Here is a 22,654-nt window from a genome sequence, read left to right as displayed (position 1 = left end):
CAAAATATCAAATTTACTGCTTCGCAAAAGAAAGAAAATCATAGAGGTTTGGAATGACATGAGGATAAGGGTAAATAATTTTAATTTTTGGGTTAACTATCCTTGCTAGTTGTCGTACATATCCGTAAATGGAATTTTATTGTTATTCAAAGGTCAAGGTAGGTGGTGTCCGTAATTTATTGTTTATGGATATGAACCTTAGCCAGCCTCAATTATATTGAAAGAGTGATTCACAATTCAGACCACTGTCCCTATTCTAAAAAAGGAAAAGGCATGATATATTGTCTAAAGTATTAATAATGATTCCATACAATGTCTGTAAAAGTGACAGCATCGACACGCTTTAACAGGATTCAATGGCTTTATTTCTGCAGAGACGAGCCCTCGGTCGGTAAGTCCGTTGCCATGGCTCTAGTGATATGGCACAGTTGGATTGTGAATGACAATGAGCTGGCGTGTGCTGTTGGCATCCAGTGTTATCCTTAATGTGGCCTTGTGTTTCCACCCTTCACTAACAGCAGATAAGATGTGTGCGATACAGCCCCTCTTTGCCACTTAATGCTGTGGATTATAATGTTTCCAATTAATTTTGGTACATTATGAGCAGTACTCTAATAGTTTTGCATTTTTATGTGTTGGTCTTAGCAAATCGCAACACTGGTGTGCACTGGCGTAGGGATAAGAATAGTGGGGGGCAGATTATAAAATCAGCTGGCTTATGAATATCAATTGGTTCTGCTTTATTTGCTGAAAAGCAGACATTGATAAATATGTACAAGCCAAGGAGGTTTATAATACCTGGAGAGTGCTATTAGCATTCTCATTTATCTCAATGGCAGTTGCTCGGCTGGTGCAGGACCCCTCTGAAGTATCTGAATTGAATTATGCCATTTCGCTCATATGCACTCAGTTCCAGATAGGTTTTTTTAAGGCAATCGACTAAGCTGTAAATGCCATGTGACTTGTTAATCTTTAGCCGATGAAAAGGGACATCCTGACATCAGGCTGACGGCTGAAGGTGAAAACTCCCAAGCCCTTCAATAGCTATAATAGCATTCTGTGAAGTGAAAGGTAGCAATATAAGACAGTTTTACTGTATGCTTTTAATAACACTATGAATAAAAAAGGTTTAATGACATTTAGTTCATATTTATTATCTATTACAGCTTTTTTCTTCCAACAGACCAAAAGATATTAAAGACTTAGCCTGTACTATACAGATTTTCGTCCAATCAAATGTCCTCTATATGAAAATATCCCTCCCCCTTATAACACCTTCGACTAGCAAGTACCAAATTTATTGCTGGCATCCACCAGCAGGGGCTAACTGGAATAAAAGCCACTTTCCCACCGAAATTACCTGGAAATTAACTTTATTCCCCCACAGACCTGTTGCTGTCTGCGTTTCCATCACGGTCTAAAGTTCCTTGAAGATTAATTCAAGTGACCTAGGACTTGCGCCCTAAAATGGTGGTTGAAATAAAATGCTGCGTAGAGTCAACCAATCAGCATGTTCAGTCCCCCAGTCCCAACCCCGAAAGTTCCTGAACTTTGAAAAAGTACTACCTTGTGAGCAGGGACTTTCTGAGGGGGAAATTTTTACTCTGAACTTCATTTATACCCTAGTTCCTATGGTCCCCTTAATGCCAAGTTTACACTACAGGATTTTAAGCCTGATTTTGCAAGCTAATGAGCTCGCCGACATGTCGGGCTGTGATCGGGGGCAAAACAGCGGGTGATCGGCGCTCCAATCTTTATGTGTGAACTACTCAACAACGCATCAAATGGGCTTACTGACGGCTCGCCAACACCTCACCGACGCCAGACAATAATTATGCATGCTAAATATCTGGAGCTGCCGGCCGACTCGATATCCTGTGGTGTGACGTGTCGCGACGAGCTACAGCCAATGAAATATACACTGATGTCTATGGAAGCAGTATTAACATCCATACAAATGGCCTATAATTTGCCGACGTTTATTCATATCAGATACACATTGTATAAGTAACTACAAAGCTCACTCTATTCCTCTCCCAGTTCACCGGCCACATGTATTTCGGTACAAATGGATGAATTCACGTGCTGTAGCCTATAAATCTGACTGACAGGACTCTCTGAACTAAAGCACAAACAAACAAGGCAGCGTCCATCTTCCGTTATAGATTAAAGGTGTCCTAGAACCCTTTTTCACAAGATGTAATATAAGTCTAAGGTGTCCCCTGAATGTGTCTGTGAAGTTTCAGCTCAAAATATTTTGAACTGCCTATTTTGGGGCATAATTGAAAATGCGCCGATTCTGTGCGTGTCCCCTTTAAATGCTCGCGCTCCCTGCCCCCAAACTCGCAACTCTATAATACATTGCATAAAGTTCACACAGCTAATATAACCCTCAGAATGGATCTTTACAAAGTGTTCATCATGCAGCATATCAGATCTTGTAAATATAGTATTTATTTGGATGTTTACATTTGATTCTGAATGAGTTTGATAGTGCTCCGTGGCTAACGGGGCTAATGCTAACATTACACACTGTTGGAGAGATTTATAAAGAATGAAGTTGTGTTTATGAATTATACAGACTGCAAGTGTTTAATAATGAAAATAACGACATGGCTTTGGTCTCCGTGAATACAGTAAGAACCGATGGTAACTTTAACCACGTTTAACAATACATTAGCAACATGTTAACGAAACATTTAGAAAGACAATTTACAAATATCACTCAAAATTTCATGATATCATGGATCATGTCTTTTGCACAAATCAAATTTACATAAGGAGGAAACAATGGTGTTTGAGACTCACTGTAAGTCATGTCCATGTACAGAACTCTAATTATTTAACTATGCCGAGGTGAATTCAATTTTCAATTCTAGGGCACCTTTAAGATCAAGATCATGATGTAGGTTTTTAATGACAAAACACTATATCAGATAGTTGATGACATGGTAAGAAAAACGATACATGGTGTGTCACATGACAATCATGACGTGTCGTCATGGAAACAATAAAGGAAACATTCTAATGGTGGCCTTAAGGCCGTGTGTCCACCAGAGCGTTTTTAGCCAGCTGAAAACGCTAGGCGCTCTGCTTAAAACGCCCGTCTGTGAGCGCTTGAGAGCGCTTCTGCAGCGCAGCGTTTTTTTCCGTTGAGACTCTTTGTTGCTATGATACGGAATATCCGCATCACTGTTACTTAACTGATTTTGCAGGTAATTTGTTTCAGACTAAAAATGTTCACACAATGTGGAATTACTTGCTATGTATTTTCGGAAAGCAGCAATATTAATTTCTCATCCATTTTGTTTCTGTTTGTTGATGTCGCTGTACAGCAAGAGTGTGACAGTTGGTCGGAGTTGCATTTGTCCCGCCCCTCCTCCACTCTGATTGGACGGCTGGCTAAAAAGTGACAGTGATGAGCGCAGCGTTTTACTCAAAGTTGAACTTTCTTCAACTCAAGGCGACCAGTAAAAAACGCCTAGCTCTCAGCGCTTGAGCGTGAAAAAGACGCTCAGCGCCTCGTTACGCTCTCGGCGTTTAAAAAGCGCGGCGTTCCCATTGAAAACAATTGAAAAAATACCCTAGCAGCTGGAAAAAACGCTTAGGTGGACACACGGCCTAACTCTGGGAGGTCAGCCAGAAATGTTAAATTTATGTGTTAAAGGGTTCATTTAATTTTATTTAAATTTAATTCAAAATTTAATCTAATTTCTTCCTAATGTCCATTTTCAAATAAAGTCGTTGGGTGACAGTTGTCGTCAGCTCGTGTAGTGTGTAACCCCCCTTTCCAGATCATTTACGTAGTGTCACGTAGTGTGAACACCACAACAACTTCAAGACTCAGTAAGTCATGTAGTCTGAACAGCACAGTGATCTGCCAATGTTTAAAGTCCTGTAGTATAAACTTGGCATAAACCTAACACACCGAGTTCCACCCAAAGTCCCTAGTTCCTGGGGAAAGTTCCTGCGGTGGAAACACAGCTAAAGATGCAATTTCCCACTGTGACCAAGCATCCAAACATTAAGGCCTGGTTTCACAGACACAGCTTAGATTAAGCCAGAATTAGGCCTTAGTTCAATTAGGATATTTAAGTAGCTTTTATAAACATGCCTTAGAAAAAAAAACAAAACAAAAAAAAAACAAACAAAAAAAACATTTCTGGTGTGCATCTTGAGACAAAACAATGGCACGGACATATTTTAAGATAAGTCAGTGCAAGTTGCTTTCAGTTACCATTCATTTTATTCTGGGAGTAGGCTGTGAAACCGGGGGTGAAATTCTTAAGATAAAAAGATGATTTTCCAAATGCTGAGTGGATAAATGTAAAAATTGTTTCTATGCTAACAACAAAACAACTGAGTGATGGATTTTTGAAAGTTCATCAATGCACAGAATGAATCTGAAGCTTCTTGAATATTATTTATAATATATGTAAGCTAATATTGAGAATCTCCATCTGCAGTAACTAACAGAAAAAATAAAAAATATGATTCTGTGTTCAACCTTTGACCCTCCATAGGATAAATGGTTTGGAAAATGGATGGATGGATTCAGTGTTCAACTATTTGATTGGAATGATTGGTCGTTCATTAATATACCTAGACATTTATTCAAGGAGGAAGCCATGAAAGCATCTTGATGGCTATCTTGATTCATGAAGCCTGTGATTCATTCAAAGATCTGTGGGAATGTACTGAAAAGGGAAGACCATTCTCACAGTGAAATCAAGACAGCACATTTAATGATATGATGGAGCACTTGGCTGACGAGCTGCGATGAAGGCGGGACTCCATCGAAGTTTCATCCGTCTAACATTTCTTTTAATTTAGCAGAGAAGCGTAGGTCGTAAAACACATATTGATTATGTTTCAGGATGACTGAAGACGTGATGTTTCTGGGCTTCTGCCTCTCCGATTCTCTCTCACAGACTTCACCTGACACCAGCTCATCCCTCTGCCAGTGCTGGCGCTGCGTCTTCACCAGAGTCTCTCCATCAGGATGATGGACGGTAGCTAATCGTTTCAGCGGCCTCGTCCTGATCTGTTAGAGTTCAAAAGTGCCGACTGCAGTTAAACGGCGCATTTGGTTGGTGATATAAGACTACTGGACTTCAGGGAGGTACTTGGTCCAGTGGTTTGAGGGTGCTAGTGTTGAGCAAGCAGCACATGACGCCATTTAGCTGTATTTCCATGTGTTCAGCAGCTTGAGAGGGTGAAGACAGCTGTCAGGAGAAAAGCTCCCACTGCTCTAGGGCAAAGGGACTCTGAAAATAGCCGGCACTTGCGGCAGCAATGGAAACCCCCTGTTAGTGGCCAGTGTTTGGAAAGGATCCGGGGTGAACTCCAGGAAAAGGCCAGGCTGCCAACACTAGCATGGAACCATTACGGAAACTGCGGATTTTAGCCTTCCTGCTCTGTTGAATGAGATCTGTTTAACCCATAACAGCTGTATGAGTGGCTGATAGGAATAGACAGAGACAGTGGCCCTCCAGGAGTAGGACTGGACACCCTTGTGATAAGTGTTTGGTCACAGGTGATTAGATAAGTGAAACGTGGGCGCTGTCTGATTTTCCTACTAAACATCCCCCGATCTCCAAAGACGGAGGGAAACGAGTCGGAAACATCTGTGTGTTGATTCACATTTGTATATTATCTCACTTTACATCAATACTTGAGGTCAATTGAAGTGCTCCTATAGAGATGGGTTGGACAAGGTGGCAGTGGAAAGATGCGGTCGTCTTGAAAAGATGTTGGTGTCTACAGCTCCCATATATGGGTAATCCATAATCAGAAAGCTCTGATAAGATCCATTTCTCCATTTCTTAAAAGGCAGCCTGTATTATGCATGCATATTGTGTCCTGGGTTTTGATTTACTTCGTTTCAGTACTGAGAGTTAATGGTTTGTTTTTTTGTCCAACCGATGTCAATTTGTTAATTGATGGGGGCCATTTATCTTAGAACCAGGGCTGTCAGTTTAACACATTAATTTAATGTGAGTAATTATAAAAATAAATAATGTGTTACAAATTAATGCAATTAATCATGCCTCCTGACCCTTATGTAAATTCCACAATAAGGAATTTTCCTACCTTTGGAGCAATTTAAGCTTCAATGATCACCTTTTGCGAATCCGTATTCAGCACAATCCGGCTGCTACTCAGTACCTCCAGAATTTTGCGAATAAATATGTGTTCAAGTGTCATGCATCGCAGTGAATTCCATTGTAAAGTAATATAGAATACGGAGCACCAGGACATTCGGTTATATATGTTTTAAAAGAAAAGAAAATTTCTGACATGAGGCCCAGTTTAGCGATCATTAATTCACGACCTACACCTGTCTATTATATTTTCAACCTGTTCGCTAAATGCGTGAGAGAGACGCAGCGGTGCAAGTGATCCAACAGCATGTAAATATTAACGTGTCAAGTGCGTGAGACGAAATGAAAGTTTCTTGAGGTTAATGATACAATTAAACCGGAGGTCGGCAACCTGCGGCTCTTTAGCGCCTCCCTAGTGGCTCCCTGGAGAAAAAGATGGGGTTTGTGTCATCAAACATGACACAAACATTCTTAACGTTTTCCAATGCTGTAAAAATGTGTATAATAAATATTAAATTTCAACATTTCTGTCAACGAAGATTTGCGTCATAGCCTGCGACACACGTTTCAGCGCGGCGCGAGGGTATGCATCGACGTCACTTTCCTGCCGGAACGCGCTCCCTCAGCTGGACTGAGTGGCAAAAGAACCTGCTTCATGATTGGATTTAATGGGGGAAACTGCGAAAACGCGAGTAAAACAAACAAATTAAACTAAAGGTTTGGACTCGAAAGTGTTTCTTACAACTTAACAAATAAACCTAATCCACGGATATTGACATGCAGCCAGGAGTCGTGTTTCCTGACATTTATATGTGCCTGATTTCAACGTTGGGGAAATACATAAAGCAAATCTGCCTGTGAATATTTTATATAACTACAATATAGGTAGGTTTAAATCCGCACAATCACTTATATCATGTAATGCATGAATTTACATTGATTCATAAATAAATAAAAAATGTGCCTCCTCATTTCAGAACACCACTGCACGCCACTGATATATATCAACAGTAGTCAATGATTTAACTGTTAAATTGTGAAAACAAAAAACATGAAATACTAATTTATAACATTTAAAATGTGTAGTATAATGTTTTGTGTAATCCATTGTCACTGATTACATAATGATTCAGGAATTGAGTCTAACACAATTCTGTATTTTCAGCAAAGCGGAATAATGAGTATTTCTATGCTGGTGTCAATGAGCCTTATGCATGGGAGACCCAAACCACAATTTCAGTAAATATGCAAAACAGTATTTACAGTAATTGCACTCTTACTTACTGTCACTAACACTAATTATAAGTACATTATGATTATTGTTGGGTTTTCACTGCAAAACAACAACAAAAAAAAAATGCAGCAAATATTGCACACTTTTTGAGAAAAGCCATTTTAAGCCAGAAAATCATGAAGAAGTCCCCTGGAGGGACTGGCTACATGCAACACATCACACCATACTGTACCACACATCCTGCAGAGTTTAGCTCCAACTTGACCCAACATACCCTGGAAGATTTTAGAAATCCTGAAGACCTTGATTACCTTGGTTCAGGTTTGTTTATTTGGGGTTGGAGCTAAGGGCTCATTACAGGAGCAGGATTGAACACGCGGAAGGCGATTAATAATCATTAGCCTTTTTTCCACTGTTGGGCCAGTGCGAGCCAGGGCTAACAGTGTGCCGGGTGGGGCCAATAGTTAACCAATGGTTAGCATAAGTAGCCTTTAGCATCACATATAAATATATTTCTGTCTCATAAGGTGATCAGGATTTCCCCATTGGATTTCAAACACTTGCTGGTGTCTAAAAGTGAGTTTTGAGCTGAAAATTGTTTTAAATGTTATAAATGTTGAAGTTAGCTGGTAGCCTGTTATGATGTTATGTAACATGCAAAATGAGCAGCATTGTTGACCCTCTCCGGACTCGGGTAAACTCCGCCTTTCAGGTAAAGCCCCTGGACGCTGGCCCAGAGGAAGCCCAGACGAGGCCTGATCAAGCCCAGGAACTGACAGTGACAGTTAAATAAATAGGAAAAAAAGTTTCCATGTTTTGGTAGCCAGCATTAAAGTAAAATAGTTTTCAGGGCCCATTTGTGCAGTGTATGCTAGGGCAATAGTTTGTGCACTAGTGTCTTTTAGAAGTCTCGGACTGGTTTTGGAGGCCTTTGATAGTCTGAGGCCCCGGGGCACTGGCCCAGCCCCGGTGTCAAAGAATGTTAGTTGCGTGATGGAACTCATCAGATTCAGTCTGTTTTCACATCATTGCCTGACTACGTCACAGGGAGTGGAACAAGCCAGTCATCTGAGGGAATCTGTCAACTTGCTGAAGTCCATGAGAATGTGACATGTCCCCTGTTAACCTTTCATGGTGTTGGGGAAAATTGAGTCAATACAAGTCTTTCAGTATAGCCAGTGTTGGAACAGAGGGAACTGAGAGCACCTTGACGTTTTTTTTTCCATAAATGATTAGGCTATATAGACAATATCTTATCAGGGTGAAGGGATTCTTCACAGCTGTTCAATGATTCATTGACCCTGAGTTTGCACTTGCATTTGAGTACAGTTGTTAACATGAGTGATAGTATGTTGGTGTTGTAGAAGCTTTAAAGCTTTTAACCCACCCTGCCTCCTTCTAACATAATCAATACTGACATGTCCAAATGTCTCAATTATCCCAGTACGCCCATCAGGACCTCCCTTGAAATCCAGAATATTTGCTCCAGTTAGGTACATGTCAACCACCTTTATTTGAACTTCAGTTCTCACTGTTGTTAATGCTAATCCAGCCCTGAAGGAAAGTGTCTCCTGAGATGAGCTTCTGAAAAAGCATCTGAGAAAGATACAGCATCTGAGAGAAAGGGGAAATTTTGAAGAGGCGATTCTCATTTTGAGTATTAGAATGTTTTAGAAGAAATACTACCCTTTTAGAGTAAAACACTGATTGGATTGAAATCCATTGCACTCATAATAAATCGTGAATTACCTGAGTTAATCGGATTTGTGAATTTGCATGCTTTTAACATAATAACAAACCATTAATAAAACTACTTGTAGGTCCATCCATCCATCCATCCATCCATCCATCCATCCATCCATCCATCCATCCATCCATCCATCCATCCATCCATCCATCCATCCATCCATCCATCCATCATTGTAATTATTTACATTACTGGAAAAGAATGGAAGGAGATTTGATGGCATTATTTAAATATTTAATTGATATTTAATTTTGATTTTCCGGTGAAATATGACTTGGAGATTCCAGTGGAGGCCACAGTGTGACAACTGTTTTGTAGACCTCTTTAATTATTGAAAGAAGTTTTTCTTTCACCACATTCAGAGGGACTTTAAATCTGGTGTCTAGCTATTTTGCAGTTTCCTCAGAGGAGACCGGAGCTCGGACTCACTGAACCTACACGTACAAAATCACAGCGTCAGCAGCTCCGGCCCTATTGATCTCTCTTTTGGATTGAAAAGTTAATTGCACCTAACACTTTTTCACTGAGAATGTAATTTGCTCTGGTTTGCTGCAGGCAGTGAAATTAATTGATTAAATGAAACTCAGTATAGGCCATAGTCTGGGAGGTGTGTATGCTGCAGAGAGAGAGAGAGAAACATCCGTTATGGGTAGATGGGTTCATTTTAATCGTCTTTTTAAGAAGATTTAGTAGCTTTCTGTAATGTTCTTTTATTGTTAAAAAGCTTTCAAAATAGTCCTATAGCAGCCTCCCTGTTCCTCTCCATCACTGACAATCCAGCGTGACTCATTTGAAGTGCAGTCCTGCCTGAGGCTGTATGTATGCTGAACTAAGATCAGCTTTTACCTTTTATATCCCAACATGAAAGGCTTGTTTAGAACAGGGAGAACTGATGCTAAATCAGCCTAAATCAGTCCTCTCACATTATGAAACCTGATTATGAATATAAGCCTTGGTTATTTGTGTGAAATCTCTCAGAAGAGATTAAAGGGGAACATACCCCAGATTTGTACATCATATTCTGAGATTTTTTGTGCACAAACATCCTAGATTTTGCACTCTTAAAAAATAAAGGTTACAAAACTGGGTTTTCGCAGCGATGCAGTAGAATAACCTTATTTGGTTCCTCAAAGAGCCTTCCAGAGAACAGTTCTTAAAGTAACCGTTTTTTTTCTTAGTGTGAAGAACATTTTAAAAATCTAAAAAAAGAATAATAATAATTTTGTGGAATGGAAAGGATGCATTAATGTTCTTCATAGGACTCTTGATGCCAATAGAGAACTTTTGTTTTTATGTGTTCATCTGAGATCAGAAAGTGTAAACTCTTTAAATTTATTTTATATTGGTCTGGGTTCCACAATTAATTTTTTTTATTTTGTTTGTCTTTTCAGAAAATACTGGAAGTTGCGGAGACCGGAGATACAAGGAATAAGTGACATGTGACAGCAACACAACGAAAGTACTCAAGGTGTACACATGCTGTAAACGATCTAGTATTACATATTTCACTGACTTTCAATATGCACTCCTTGCCATGCTATTCATAAAATGGTTTATTGAATACGAAAGGGTTTTTATTATATTTTCCAGACATTGCAGTTGCACACATTGTTTTATGATTTCTCTTTGTTAGTAAAATGGCAATTGACATGAAAGGCGAAGATGGGAATCCAATCACTGCATGTATGATATGGTCAAATGACCAAGTTCATCCAAGTTTGTCATTTTTATTCCTGTTTTAATATCTGAATCTGTAAAAAATAAATTATAAAGAGGTAGTTATAAGTTATTTTCACACCTTGGGTCTAAAAAACCCAAACAAAAGGTTGTATTGTAATTTTCTGAGGAATTGAAGTCGACAGGTTTCATTGACTCTGAGTTCTACCAAAGATAGAGCAGTGCCTTTTAGCATCACTGTATCACGTTTACCTGTTATGGCTTTTGTTTACAGAGTCCGGCCACTTCACCCTGTGCTGTACTTGAATTAACCATATTCAATATTCTCCCTCTGAAAATAAACATTTTAAATATTGAAACATGTTCTTCATCCTTGAAGAACTTGGGATGAGAGGTTTGTGTTTAGATGTCGTCCTTTATCAGTAATAAACCCAGAAGCTGCCTTACCAAAATACACTGACATATTGTGGGAATATTGTGTTGCTTGTCCATTTATTCTTTGACATTTCAGCACATCATTTTATGATTTGAAGCCCATATTCTGGTTAAGGTCATTCTGAAAAAGTTTTATGTTTAACAGCTGTTGCAGTTTATCTGTATAGGATTAGCTGCATATTCTGAATAAAGCATGTTCTTTTCTCGCTATTTTCCTCTTATGCTCATACTTGCCATTACACGGCATATTTAGTCCATTTTCAGTCATGTCCTTTACAATAACAGCATAACATGTAGGGCCTGAAATTCTTTTTCCATCTGTATATTGATTTACTCATTTCAGTTGTTTAATCAAAAAAAGTTTGATTTTACTGACTGTGGGTTATGAAGTACGGTTTCATAAAATTATACATGTAATCCTGGATTATTTCCTTTTTCTCCACACATTTACTTAATAAAAATGCATTTTATAGTTACAGTAATATATATATATATATATATTCACGACAGTCTCTGAATGTTTTTATCATGTCATTGAATAGAGGGCATGCATTGATGTTAGTTTCCCACCAGAACACATGACTGGAAACTGAGTAAAAAAAAAAAAAACGATTATCAGTTTAAACTAAAGGTTGGACTCGTTTGTGTTCCTTTCAACTTACCAAAGATCCAGTAGTCCATGGATATTGACAGAGCCAGGATTCACTTTTCCTGACATTTATATGTGCCTGATTTCAACATCAGGGAAAATCATAAAGAAAAATCTGCCCATGAACTCTTTATATACAATATAGACAAATCTAGGTGATCACTTATATTCATGAGATATGACTATATATATATATATATATATATATATATATATATATATATATATATATATATATTTTTTTTTTTTTATGGAGCTGGGGAAGCTGGAGAGTTTCAGAGAAACTCTGCAGAACTAGCTTACATCAAACAGTGACCCAGACTACTTAAATGTTGAGCAATCACATTGGCTGCAGGATCAGCAGAGGCCAATCAGTTAGCGCCATGCGGAAATTATGAGATATCCCGCAGTAACGAAAGAGTAAAATATATGCTTTTACTTAACTGAAAGAATCTCATTATATGGGAATTGTGTTATGCCATGTCATTTATCATCTTATCTTGATAGAGACTGCTATTTAAAATTATATTTGACATTACAGAAATGTATTTAAAAAGACAAGGTTTTTGGGAGCCAAATAACTTAATGCGTCTTCACACTTGATGTTTTCTAAAGCTGAGGACTGAGGGCAGTGTGACTAGCCAACTTACAACAAGTCTAATTAAAGAACAGCTTGTCACTTTCTGAGACTGATGCAGTCTCAGCAGTTTCCACTGAGCAGCAATGACACTGACAATATGCAGAACGTGTCCATGTGCTCACAAGGTGCTCGACTGACAACACATATAGTGTGTTTGACCATTAAGCTGAAGCTGGGCGTGTACTCGGATGAGAAGTGTGTACTTGAGACAACCCTGAAAAGCTCTTGGTTATTGGAAACTCATTGGCAGCACAAGCAGGCAGTAAATTAGGAGCAAATACCTTTCAGCAGCAGGGGCTTGTGGGCAGCGGTACTCTATCAAGTTGAACTTCTTTCCACTGTGTCCACTGAAACTCTGAACCAAGACTTTTCTATTGTACAGAACGCCCAGTCATAAATAACTTGAATCATTTTACTGTGATGTATTTTGGAGTAAAACAAGATATTCAATGAGAAAAACAAAAGTAGCGTTACTCCACACCAAAAGAAGAAAAGGACAAAAGAAGTCCAGATTTAAAGACAACATATTTCACATTTAATTTGGACATCACCATAGCTATATGTAACTTTTAAGGACAAGTTTCAGCAACAGAACATTTATTCATTTTGCTTCTTTAAAGTTTTTTTTTTTCTTTCTTTCTTTTCTTTTCTTTGAACGTCAGTACATGGTTTGGTCCTGTAACATTTTGTGGTGGTTCTTTTCCTCTGAATGAACGGGGATCAATAATGTCAAACGCACAACACATGCACATATCGTTTAGCTGTTTACATAAGGGTAGGACAAAGTCAGAGACTGACATTATGCATATAGCACGGTTTTCTTTTCAACCTCCCTTGCTCTGTTTTTGACACTCATATCTAATAAGGCTATATTACAGCTATGAACATGAAGTCCAACACTGCATTTCTAAGTGTAGAGCACCATATATACACAAATATTTACAGACTTTATTTTTTAAAACAAAACGACGAACAGAAATACTTAAGATAAATTTGGGTCAAGTGAGCCATTTTAAGGATGTACAGGTTTGAAATATAAAAACAAAACAAAATTATATTTACATATAGCTGCAACTTATAGCTTAGCTTATTGCAAATGCCCTTTAAATCTCGCAACCATTTCTCTTTCACACTCACAGTCCTTTAGAGCTTTGATTTATTTCTATGCCATATGATGGTCAGCCAATGGCCAACTCTTGAGCCATATTTCCTGAAAGAGTGGCCATCCACTGAATAGATGACATACCATTTAATTATGTTATCAGGTGGCCAGGTGACAAAAAAGCCCCGTTTTATCCCAACTACAAGCCAGTTTAAGGCTCACATCCAAAACAGCATTTTAAAACAGCAGTCCTTTCAAGAAAATAATCTTTAAAAAAAAATTATATGTACATACTTATAAACAGCCCCTAAGGCCAGTCAATTCTGAGACTGGTATATACAGTAACTCAAAGCTGATTGGTACAAGAACAACAGGGTTGAAAGAGATCAGGATCTGCAACCAAAAATGATTTCTTAAGCCAAAGAAGAGTCCTTAATAATAAAATAATTTCTCCATTCAAATTTTGTCTTATAATAATGACATTTAAAAAAAAAAAAGAGGGGTACTGGCTCAACAGTTCTCATTAAAATATTCAGTACAACACAAGCTGAATACTCTCGCTGTCTGCGGGTTTGATTTCGCTCTGGCAGAAACAGCATTGTAAAGGCTAATTATCCCCACTGTGATTTGTATATTGGTGTTCAAAGTATCCTAATTGTAGACTCTACTTATACCGTAGTGCAATTTTAATTTGATAAAAACTAGGATGAACACAATGTGTGGGTGTATCCACAGTGCTGTCTGGGATGCAAATTTGGTAAACACTATTACTTAAGAGGGCATTTCGCAGATGGAATTACATAATTTACCAGCTTGAATGTATAAATTGCACTTAAATCCCAAATGATCCCTCATATATATACACAAAAAAAGAAGAAATGTGGTGTGACGTAAATCAAGAACATGGTGAATGTGTCAATGTAATTCAAACAAAGTAATGTGGATTATCCATAGCCCCCTTTAGGGAATTATCCATTAAGAATGTCCCTTGTTATTGCAAATGATTGTCACTAACCCCAGAAATTTAGCTATAATAAACGGTGACAAGGAAACAGTCAATAGCACTTTAAAATTGGTTGGGGAAAAAAAAAAAAAAAATGTGCAAAATGGTCATTCAGTTTAAGACTCATCAGACAGCACTATGAATTAAAACTGTTTGTTATTCACTATTGCTTTTACTGTATTACCATCTCATTACAATCATATTGGGGCTTAAATTTACAAAACCAATTGTGGTTTTTATAGGTTGAGCTGCTTTAAGTGCTTGTTTTATGAATTGCCATGTTCTAATCTATCATACTGTTAGTCTTAATTTAAATATCTCACTTTATTAAAAGGTCATTTTATTTATACACATTTTCCACAACTCTTGATTGACTGGGTGGTGTTGGAACCATGGAATTCAAATTAAGAGTGTTTCATTTCAAGGGCTATAAAAGCAAAATAAACAGGACTTAAAAACAAAGATTGAATTCTATTAAAGTCTAACTGGGCGAAACAAATAAAGACAAAAAAAAGGAAAGGATAGCAGCGTGCACTTCATTAAAAACAAATGGGTCCAAGAGAAGAAACAATAAATAAGTTGTGAGAATGATTAAGACAACATAGAAGGCAGATTTAAAGGTCAAGTTGGGATCAAGAGAGGTCATATACAGCTACTAGTGGAGAACTCAAGTCATCATATGCTACAAATGTGGCAATTGGAACAATCCACTCTGAGAACCAGCCGTGTGCTGTGCCATCATATGACCTGACAGCAGTTGGCCTGGGCTGAGGCACAGAGTAGCCCATCCCTGGGGCTTCGCTGGATGTTCACGGAGATGGTCTTTTCACACAGAGGTAGCTGGAGAACATTATTTTTCAAGTTCAGATCGTTCTCCTTGACCAGGCCAAGTTCATTTAACATGACTGCCGTTTGGTCTTGATAATGCTCCATTGCCCCAACGCCACCATTCAAGGCAGGGTTGATCACTTTGTCCAGACTGTTGTTGGAGCCAATGCACATCTTCCAGGATGATTTCTCCTGGACTTTAACGCTGGACAGGCTCTGAGGATCAAGGATAAACCGTCCACCACCACCACCTCCAGAGCTGCGATGCTGAAACTGAGAACTCAAGCAGAGACTCATGAGTTTTAGACTCTCAACCAGTTCCCCTGCACTCCGAGCTGCACTACGTGTTGAGCCAGATGAAGCATTGCTGTTGCTACGCGAACAGCTGGAAGGGCCTCCCTGTCCTTTTGTACTCCCACCACTTCCACTGCTTCCTCCTGAACTACCACCATTTCCTCCTCCTGGAGGGCTACCCTTGTCTGGTCCTGAGTTACCTTCCCCAGGTGGTTTGCTCTGCCCTCCACTACTACCGCCCCCATTACCCCCAGAGTTTCCAGGTGGACCCTCACTACTGTCTCTGCGGTTCCAGTAGGTGAACCCTGTGTCTTTGTCTAGTCGGCGACGATGGCTCTCTGAATCATCATCGCTGGTCTCTGAGCTAGAGCAGCTTGAACCACGGCCCTGACTTTTGCGGCGGTGGTAACGCTTCTGGGCCGTACCGGGAGATGCCATGTTCATCTTCAACCGGCTGAGCTTGGGCGGAAGACTCTCATCCATGTCAAAGTCATCATCTGACTCGCCTTCCTCCTCAAAGATCTGATTGAGCACTGGGGCACTTTTTCGAGACGTAAGTCGGTTGGTGATGGACAGTGGTTTGCGCCGCATTACCACCTGGGTTGGCAATGGTGAAGGCTCCTGTTCTTCCTCCTCTTCCTCATCTTCCTCCACTCGAAAGAGGCAAGTTCGTTGCTTGGCTGAAGCGGATACAAGAGGGGCCATGACCCCAGGCTTAAGGGGATTTGGGGGCAGAGCAGCAGGTACAGCACAGCTGCTGGAGGCTTCGCTGATCTCCTCTCTACGGCTCACTTCCAGAAGCCCTTTATTGCGGTGACCGTTTAGCAAGTTCTCTGTACTGCGAGCCGGAGACTGTGGACCCCCAGCATGAGAGATGGATGAAGAGGCTAAGCTGTCCTCGATGTCCTGATGCATGTCGAATTTAGTTGGCCATGACTGCCTGCAAAAAAGAAAAGAGCATAGTCCTTAATATAAATAACCTTGCTTTAAATCGAGTACAATCTCCCTTAAAGTCAAAAACAGCATAAGGTTGTAACTAAAAGCAAGATAATATTAAGTACAGGTGGACACTGCCAAAAACAACTTTTAAAGACAGAAGCTCTGGAGAGAAACACTCTGGAGAGGAAAACAACCCAAATGTTAATGACAGTCCTTGTCAAAAGTCAGACTTGTGTCTTGTGCCAAGCACTCAAGCAAGAAACATGGCAATTCAGAATTATATCTCTGACTTGATTCTGCAACTATCAAGTCGCTATGGAAAGATATACTTTGCTCAGGTGGTAATTTAGGCTTTTGAAACAAAGTGAAACAGTGGAATGGAGCTCCACAATGTCCTCCCTGGTTGTCATAACTGCATGAACACTCCATAAACTTTGAGTTGTCGTCATACCAGCATAAACAATGCAAACACAAATGCAGCAAAAGCCTTGTGTGATTAAAGAAATGTTTATTCACATTTCTAGAATGTAATAAAAAAGTGGACTTAGCTATAGTTTCAGAAATCAGACATGGTCTGTCTTCAGAGGCCTGATGAGAAACGATTGTAAACAATTCCATATATGTTGATCATTAAGAAATGAATTAGATAATTTCTGCAATGGCCTTATAGAGCTGTTGCAAATTATGCTGTCAGTCTATACATGTGGAAATTCCTGCATAACATCAAGAGTCAACTTCTTACAGTGAAATAACGTTCCAGCTACAATTTATACTCTACTACTCATCTGTATTCTCCACTAGGATGAGGAATTACAATTCTGAGTACATACAGCCTATAAACTCTTTCTGTCTATGAAGGGCACACTGATGAACAAGAACACTGCAATCGTGATCTGGGTAACCTATTGCAACGCCAAATTACATGATTCTGGGAAAAATCTGGTAGGCTCAGTTTGCTTTTCCATTCTGTTGATATTTCTACATAGATTCCTACAAAAAAAGTCATGCGTCACCCTCTCATGATCCTTGCTGCATCCTGAACTCTTTCCTCTCTTCCCCCCTCCGACATCTTTCTTCTTTCCCACACCACATCCTCTCATTTCTTCCACTCCCTGCTCCTTTCAAAAAGCATCCGCAGCCTCACTGCTTTTCTAGGTCAGTCCGAACCAATTTCAGCCTCATCTTTTAAACACATTTGTCACACGGTGCGGCGCACCGAGGATGTGCTGACTGTCCACACAAAGCGCAGAGAACAGACAGGGATACTGACATCTAGCAGATCTGACCTCTCTGAACCTCTTATAGTGAATCCTGCCCCTCCCTGAGCATATACACCTACTCCTGAGAGCCAAAAACCTGCAGTTAGCCTGCCTGTGTACACCATGACATGGTAGACTTATTGAAAAGAGATTATTTTTGACTATGTTTTGACTCTTACAACAAATGATATGAGCAAGACTCTTAAGGATTTATGTTTCATAACATTTCATAAAATGTGGCTTCACACTGCAAAAACAATTGGTTAACTGGGGATGAGTACATATCACAAAAGTTTTAAATGCCTTCAACACTGAGTTATACATTTTACCTGTTGCACCAAAACTAAGAAACCGTGGAGGACTTAACAATACAGTACATAACTAACTAGCATTCTCCTGACAAAACATGAGTGTATAAATAACAGACAGCAGAGAGGAGTAACCCCCATGAAGTACCTGAAGTGGGTCTTGATGTTACTGGGACTGGAAGAACGAGGTTGCACCTCCTTCTCCTGCTTTTCCCTCAAAATCCGTTCAGCCAACAAGAAGTAAGTAGCAGTGATGTGGTTGTACTTGTTTGTCTCCAGGGCTCTGGAGGCAGAGCAAAGAGAATGGACAAGTGAGGAGGAGATACAGACAGTGTGTGAGAGAGAAACACCAGTTTAGACAATGCAATTTGACATGTCAGTAAAGTAGTACTAGTAAAACTCCAAGGCTCTAACAGCTGGAGACCCATGTGGCTTCTATCAGTTCAAAAGGTCTTGTATAGTGGCCTACATTTTGAACACCCAAGACTAAAATAACTGAAGAATCCCAGATAGCACACTGTCTCAATACAAATGGGACATTCTGCATCCAGCTTTTCAAGATGGTGAGTCTGGGCATGTTAGCAGAGATTACACTGCTTCTTTGGGGATTACATATCAACAATTGAACAAATGAGTTTGAATCATGCAGAGACGATCTTTTGGCAAGGCTTGAGTCCCAATCATGGCCTGTGTTCCTAGCTCAGTCCAGCTCTTTTTTTTTTCTCTTTTTTTTTAATGCACTGAGCATTTAACATGAGTAAAGGAGTAAGTGCCGCTTCTGTTTTAATCTCACCTTTTGTGTTTGTGTGTGTGGGGGGGTCAGAAACAAGGACATTTTAGAAAAGGAAGAATGACTTGTACATGGGATTTTAATGCAATCATTCAGTACACATTCTCTTTAAAACATCTTGAGGGGTTCTTTAAGGCAGATTGACTGCAGTTTCTCATAGTGGGGTTCCCTAGCTGCCAAGGAGTGGGATCAAAGACATAAAAAGAAAGACTGATGGGTGCTTTGAACTGTCACCCAGCATGCATCTTTCTACAAGCCTGTACAGCGGGTGTCTTCTGCACTAGGTTTGTCTCTTGCTCCACTGACAGAGGAATGAACTTATTTTTCAACACTTGTACCGTACTAACAGTAAAAAAACTGTACCCTACTAACAATAAAACCATGCTATCTTACAGTAGCTTAGCTAGACAACACAACAGTATAAAACCTGGATATTCATTTTGAGAGTTGCTAAAGACTATGCTATAGTGCCTGTTTAGTGGCAACACTAAAAATTTATGGTTAAGAATTTATGATTCACATTATTCACATTTCAGAATACAAGAATGTGTGAAATCTAGCTTGTGCAGATTTTGTGTTCTTGAATTTTGTAGAGTACATTTTGGGCCTAAGATGTTGGCGAAAACATTACTTGACAGGTGTCATTGAAACTGGATTGAACACTCACGTTTAATGCTACCCATTTCCTGTCCAGCTAAATGGTCTTCAGGCAAAGAGCTTCGACACCCTTTACACCAAACTCTTAAAACTGATTACGCATAAACCTGGAGGCTCTTTCTAAAGTGGTCTTTAAATTCAAGACAGTCCTGCTTAAGGAAAATGAAAGAATGACAGAGGTACATTTCTGTGGAAAATATTGCACATCTCAGCTTCATAAAATTTGTATCACAAGCCTTACTCGATGATGGCTTCTCTATCGGCAATGTCTCCCAGCACCATGCGTTGGATGATGCTGTTGTGTTCCTCTTCTGACAGATTTTTGTGAGACACCAGTGGGGTGTTGTATTTGGTAGCTGGAGATGGGTCCACCCCTTGAAGCCACGCATGGCTCTCGATCTCCTCCAGTGATGCTCGCCTCTTCGGATCCCTTTGAAGCATTCGGTTTATCAGGCTGTGAAGAACAGAAAGAGAAGACGATGAGGAAGATGCACATCAAAAGTTTCTTGAACGTGAGCTCTAGACACTATTCAAAGACACTATTCACTATTCAGGACTGTCTCATTCTTTGCTGGAAACCAAGGATTAGTTCAGGGCTAGTCCACATATTTATCTGACAAAAAGATGCTCCATGATATTCATGTAACTATTAAGTTCTCATGTTTCAGTGGTCAAAATTCTAACTCACTGAAAGTTAAGCTAGGCATCTTACATGGTTATTTACACTAATAGGGAACATGCTTAAGATGTAGCCGCCACAGAGGGCCTTTCCATTATTAACTGAAAAGAAGCCAAAAATACACTGACTGAAAATGACTTGAGTTGCTGTTGTTGTGAGCAGCCGCTGAGGCAAAGTTCGACCGGACGCATCAGCATTCAGCGCACGTACGTGGCAAAATTACAGCCCAGCCACCATGAAAGAAGCCTAGGAGATTCAGCAGGCTTACAGCAGCAGTCTGAAAATCATCACCACTGAGCTGCAGAAGCAGCTAGCCTGCTCTAGTCATTATCTGCACGCAAGAAATTTGTTAAGGCAGAGAGAGAATAAATAGATATGAGAACTGGCGAGAGAATCAGCCTGTTTGTCTCCACTTGAATATGCTGCCAGGCTCTTATCAACCAATATTACATCTTAAATTTCCATTTTAGTGCCAAAAATGGGATTCGGAACAACAGGACGCTTTTTGAACAGAACCGAAGTGATTAAAGCCACAATTTCTCCCTGTCACAATATGATAGGGGACGAGACTGCAAGATGTCATGATGACGTTTCCTCTCCAGGGTCTCAGAAATAACCACAGTCATTAGGCATTCTGGCAACAACAGCTGTCATTAGTGTAACGTAATAAGAATATAGTTATCAAAGGCTGTGGGACAAAGTAATGGGGTCCAGATGTAACCTTTCAAAGTCAACATTAAAAATCCCAAAAGAGCAAACTATGCACTGTGCCTGACATCTGAAAGGCTGGGACTAAATGATATCTCGGTATTCCTGTCATCAAGGCTTCAATAACCGCTCTAAATGATTCCGTTCAGTGTAGGATGTGTGAAACCTTTTTTTTTTTTTTTTTTTTTTTCAGATCACTAAAGGAACTGGCTCATAAAGAGTCGTAAGTTTATGAATTACAGTGTAGTTGTAATGTTTGTAATGGTAAAAACACTGTTTTTGATTCATTAAAAACAACTAGTTCATAAGAGTAATTTGTTTGTGAATCAGGATACACTGGTTATAAGGTATGTTTTTGATTCACTAAAAATAACTGTCTGTAATAGTCATCTCTTCATTAATTTGACTACACTGGTCATGGTGTACATTGTTCTTGCAAATAGCCCATCAGGACAACTCAATAGCAAGACGTTTCTTGCTATTACTATATGGCACAGTCTTTTTATTGCATAACATTTAATATAGACAATAAACTAACATTTACAACTCAAGTAAAAAATGGCAAAGCACCGCTGTTGTAAAGTGGTGCAAGAAACACTGTTGTTCAAAGTCAATCTTCAATTCTGTGCTGCTAATGCCACACCACTGTTAAGTTTTCTAGTCAGATTCCTGGTTCCTTATGGCAAAGATGGCAAAGCAATCTACCTTCTCCAGACAGAATCTGTCACCAGGAAAAAGGACACCACTTAGATTCATAGCCAACTATATACTTTTAATCTGTTTTTACGTGTTTTTAACACGTTTGTCAATTAAATATTCATGCTACAGTAGAGCTTTCCATTTCTGCTCTCCACAGTAGAAAACAGCTCCTGCAGAAAAAAAAAGGTTTCAGGCCTTTTTTAAAACAGTTATTCCTTTTTTTTTGCAAGTATTTAAAATCTTGTCGCAATCTGGAAATAACAATTACGCCAAGTTGCTTACTGTCCATAGCCTCTCTTTGAAGGTCATTTTACTACTTTAATTGTTCTTATTAGCTTAAGACAAGATGAGATTTCACAAAAGCTAGACATTTGAGTAGCTTGCAGTTGGTGAGGTGGAGGGCTGTCTATCAGCTCAATAGCTTCAATTTCACATGCAAATCAAATGTGTAGTTGTTTAGCGAGAGTGAGACTATTATGCAAGCAGACAGTGACTAAATTAATCTGCCTGACGCGGTTTCCTTAAAATACCCAGTCTGAAAAGCCCTGGAGATAAAACCAAATCCAAATAAAAGACCTTAAAATGGAAATCAGAGAGACCGACAAGCTGCAAGTTAAAATGAAGAATGGATGAAATCAAATACTCAAAACACTGAAATATGAAATAATAAAATACTGTCAACATAGCAAAAGAGAAAAAGGCTACAAATTTTGCAAATCGAAATTAAACTCAATGTCAATAAAGAGATTTAGACATTAATTAAGACATTTAAAGTCTTCTAATTCTAAATAAATAAAAACTATTATGCTACCATATATATTATTATATTATATTATAGGGGTGGGAGAAAAAAATTAAAAAAAATCGACCCATCAATGCATCGCAATCTCTCCAACGATTCT

At 39.2% G+C, this 22,654-nt stretch overlaps 2 protein-coding genes across 3 annotated transcripts in view; one reads left to right on the top strand and one right to left on the bottom strand.

The window, feature by feature from the left end:
• ano10a (anoctamin 10a) overlaps positions 1–11,631 on the top strand; it is a 50,477-nt gene extending 38,846 nt beyond the window's left edge. The window contains exon 14 of the mRNA XM_067392635.1: positions 10,477–11,631. Coding sequence (XP_067248736.1) covers positions 10,477–10,521 — 45 coding nt within the window. The 3' untranslated portion in view covers positions 10,522–11,631. The remainder of the gene's footprint in view (positions 1–10,476) is intronic.
• Positions 11,632–13,031: 1,400 nt separating this feature from the next.
• Positions 13,032–22,654, bottom strand: part of snrka (SNF related kinase a) — a 59,909-nt gene continuing 50,286 nt past the window's right edge. For both annotated transcript variants that reach the window (XM_067401082.1, XM_067401077.1), the window contains exons 4-6: positions 19,908–20,120; positions 18,368–18,502; positions 13,032–16,653 (exon numbers count right to left, since the gene is read on the bottom strand). In XM_067401082.1, the coding sequence (XP_067257183.1) occupies positions 15,330–16,653; positions 18,368–18,502; positions 19,908–20,120 (1,672 nt within the window). In that variant the 3' untranslated portion in view covers positions 13,032–15,329. The remainder of the gene's footprint in view (positions 16,654–18,367; positions 18,503–19,907; positions 20,121–22,654) is intronic.

The sequence above is a fragment of the Chanodichthys erythropterus genome, chromosome 2, assembly GCF_024489055.1.
Source record: "Chanodichthys erythropterus isolate Z2021 chromosome 2, ASM2448905v1, whole genome shotgun sequence".
In the NCBI taxonomy this organism is placed as follows: domain Eukaryota; kingdom Metazoa; phylum Chordata; class Actinopteri; order Cypriniformes; family Xenocyprididae; genus Chanodichthys; species Chanodichthys erythropterus.
Note: the sequence above shows the minus strand (reverse complement) of the source record. Positions and strands in the feature narration are given on the sequence as shown.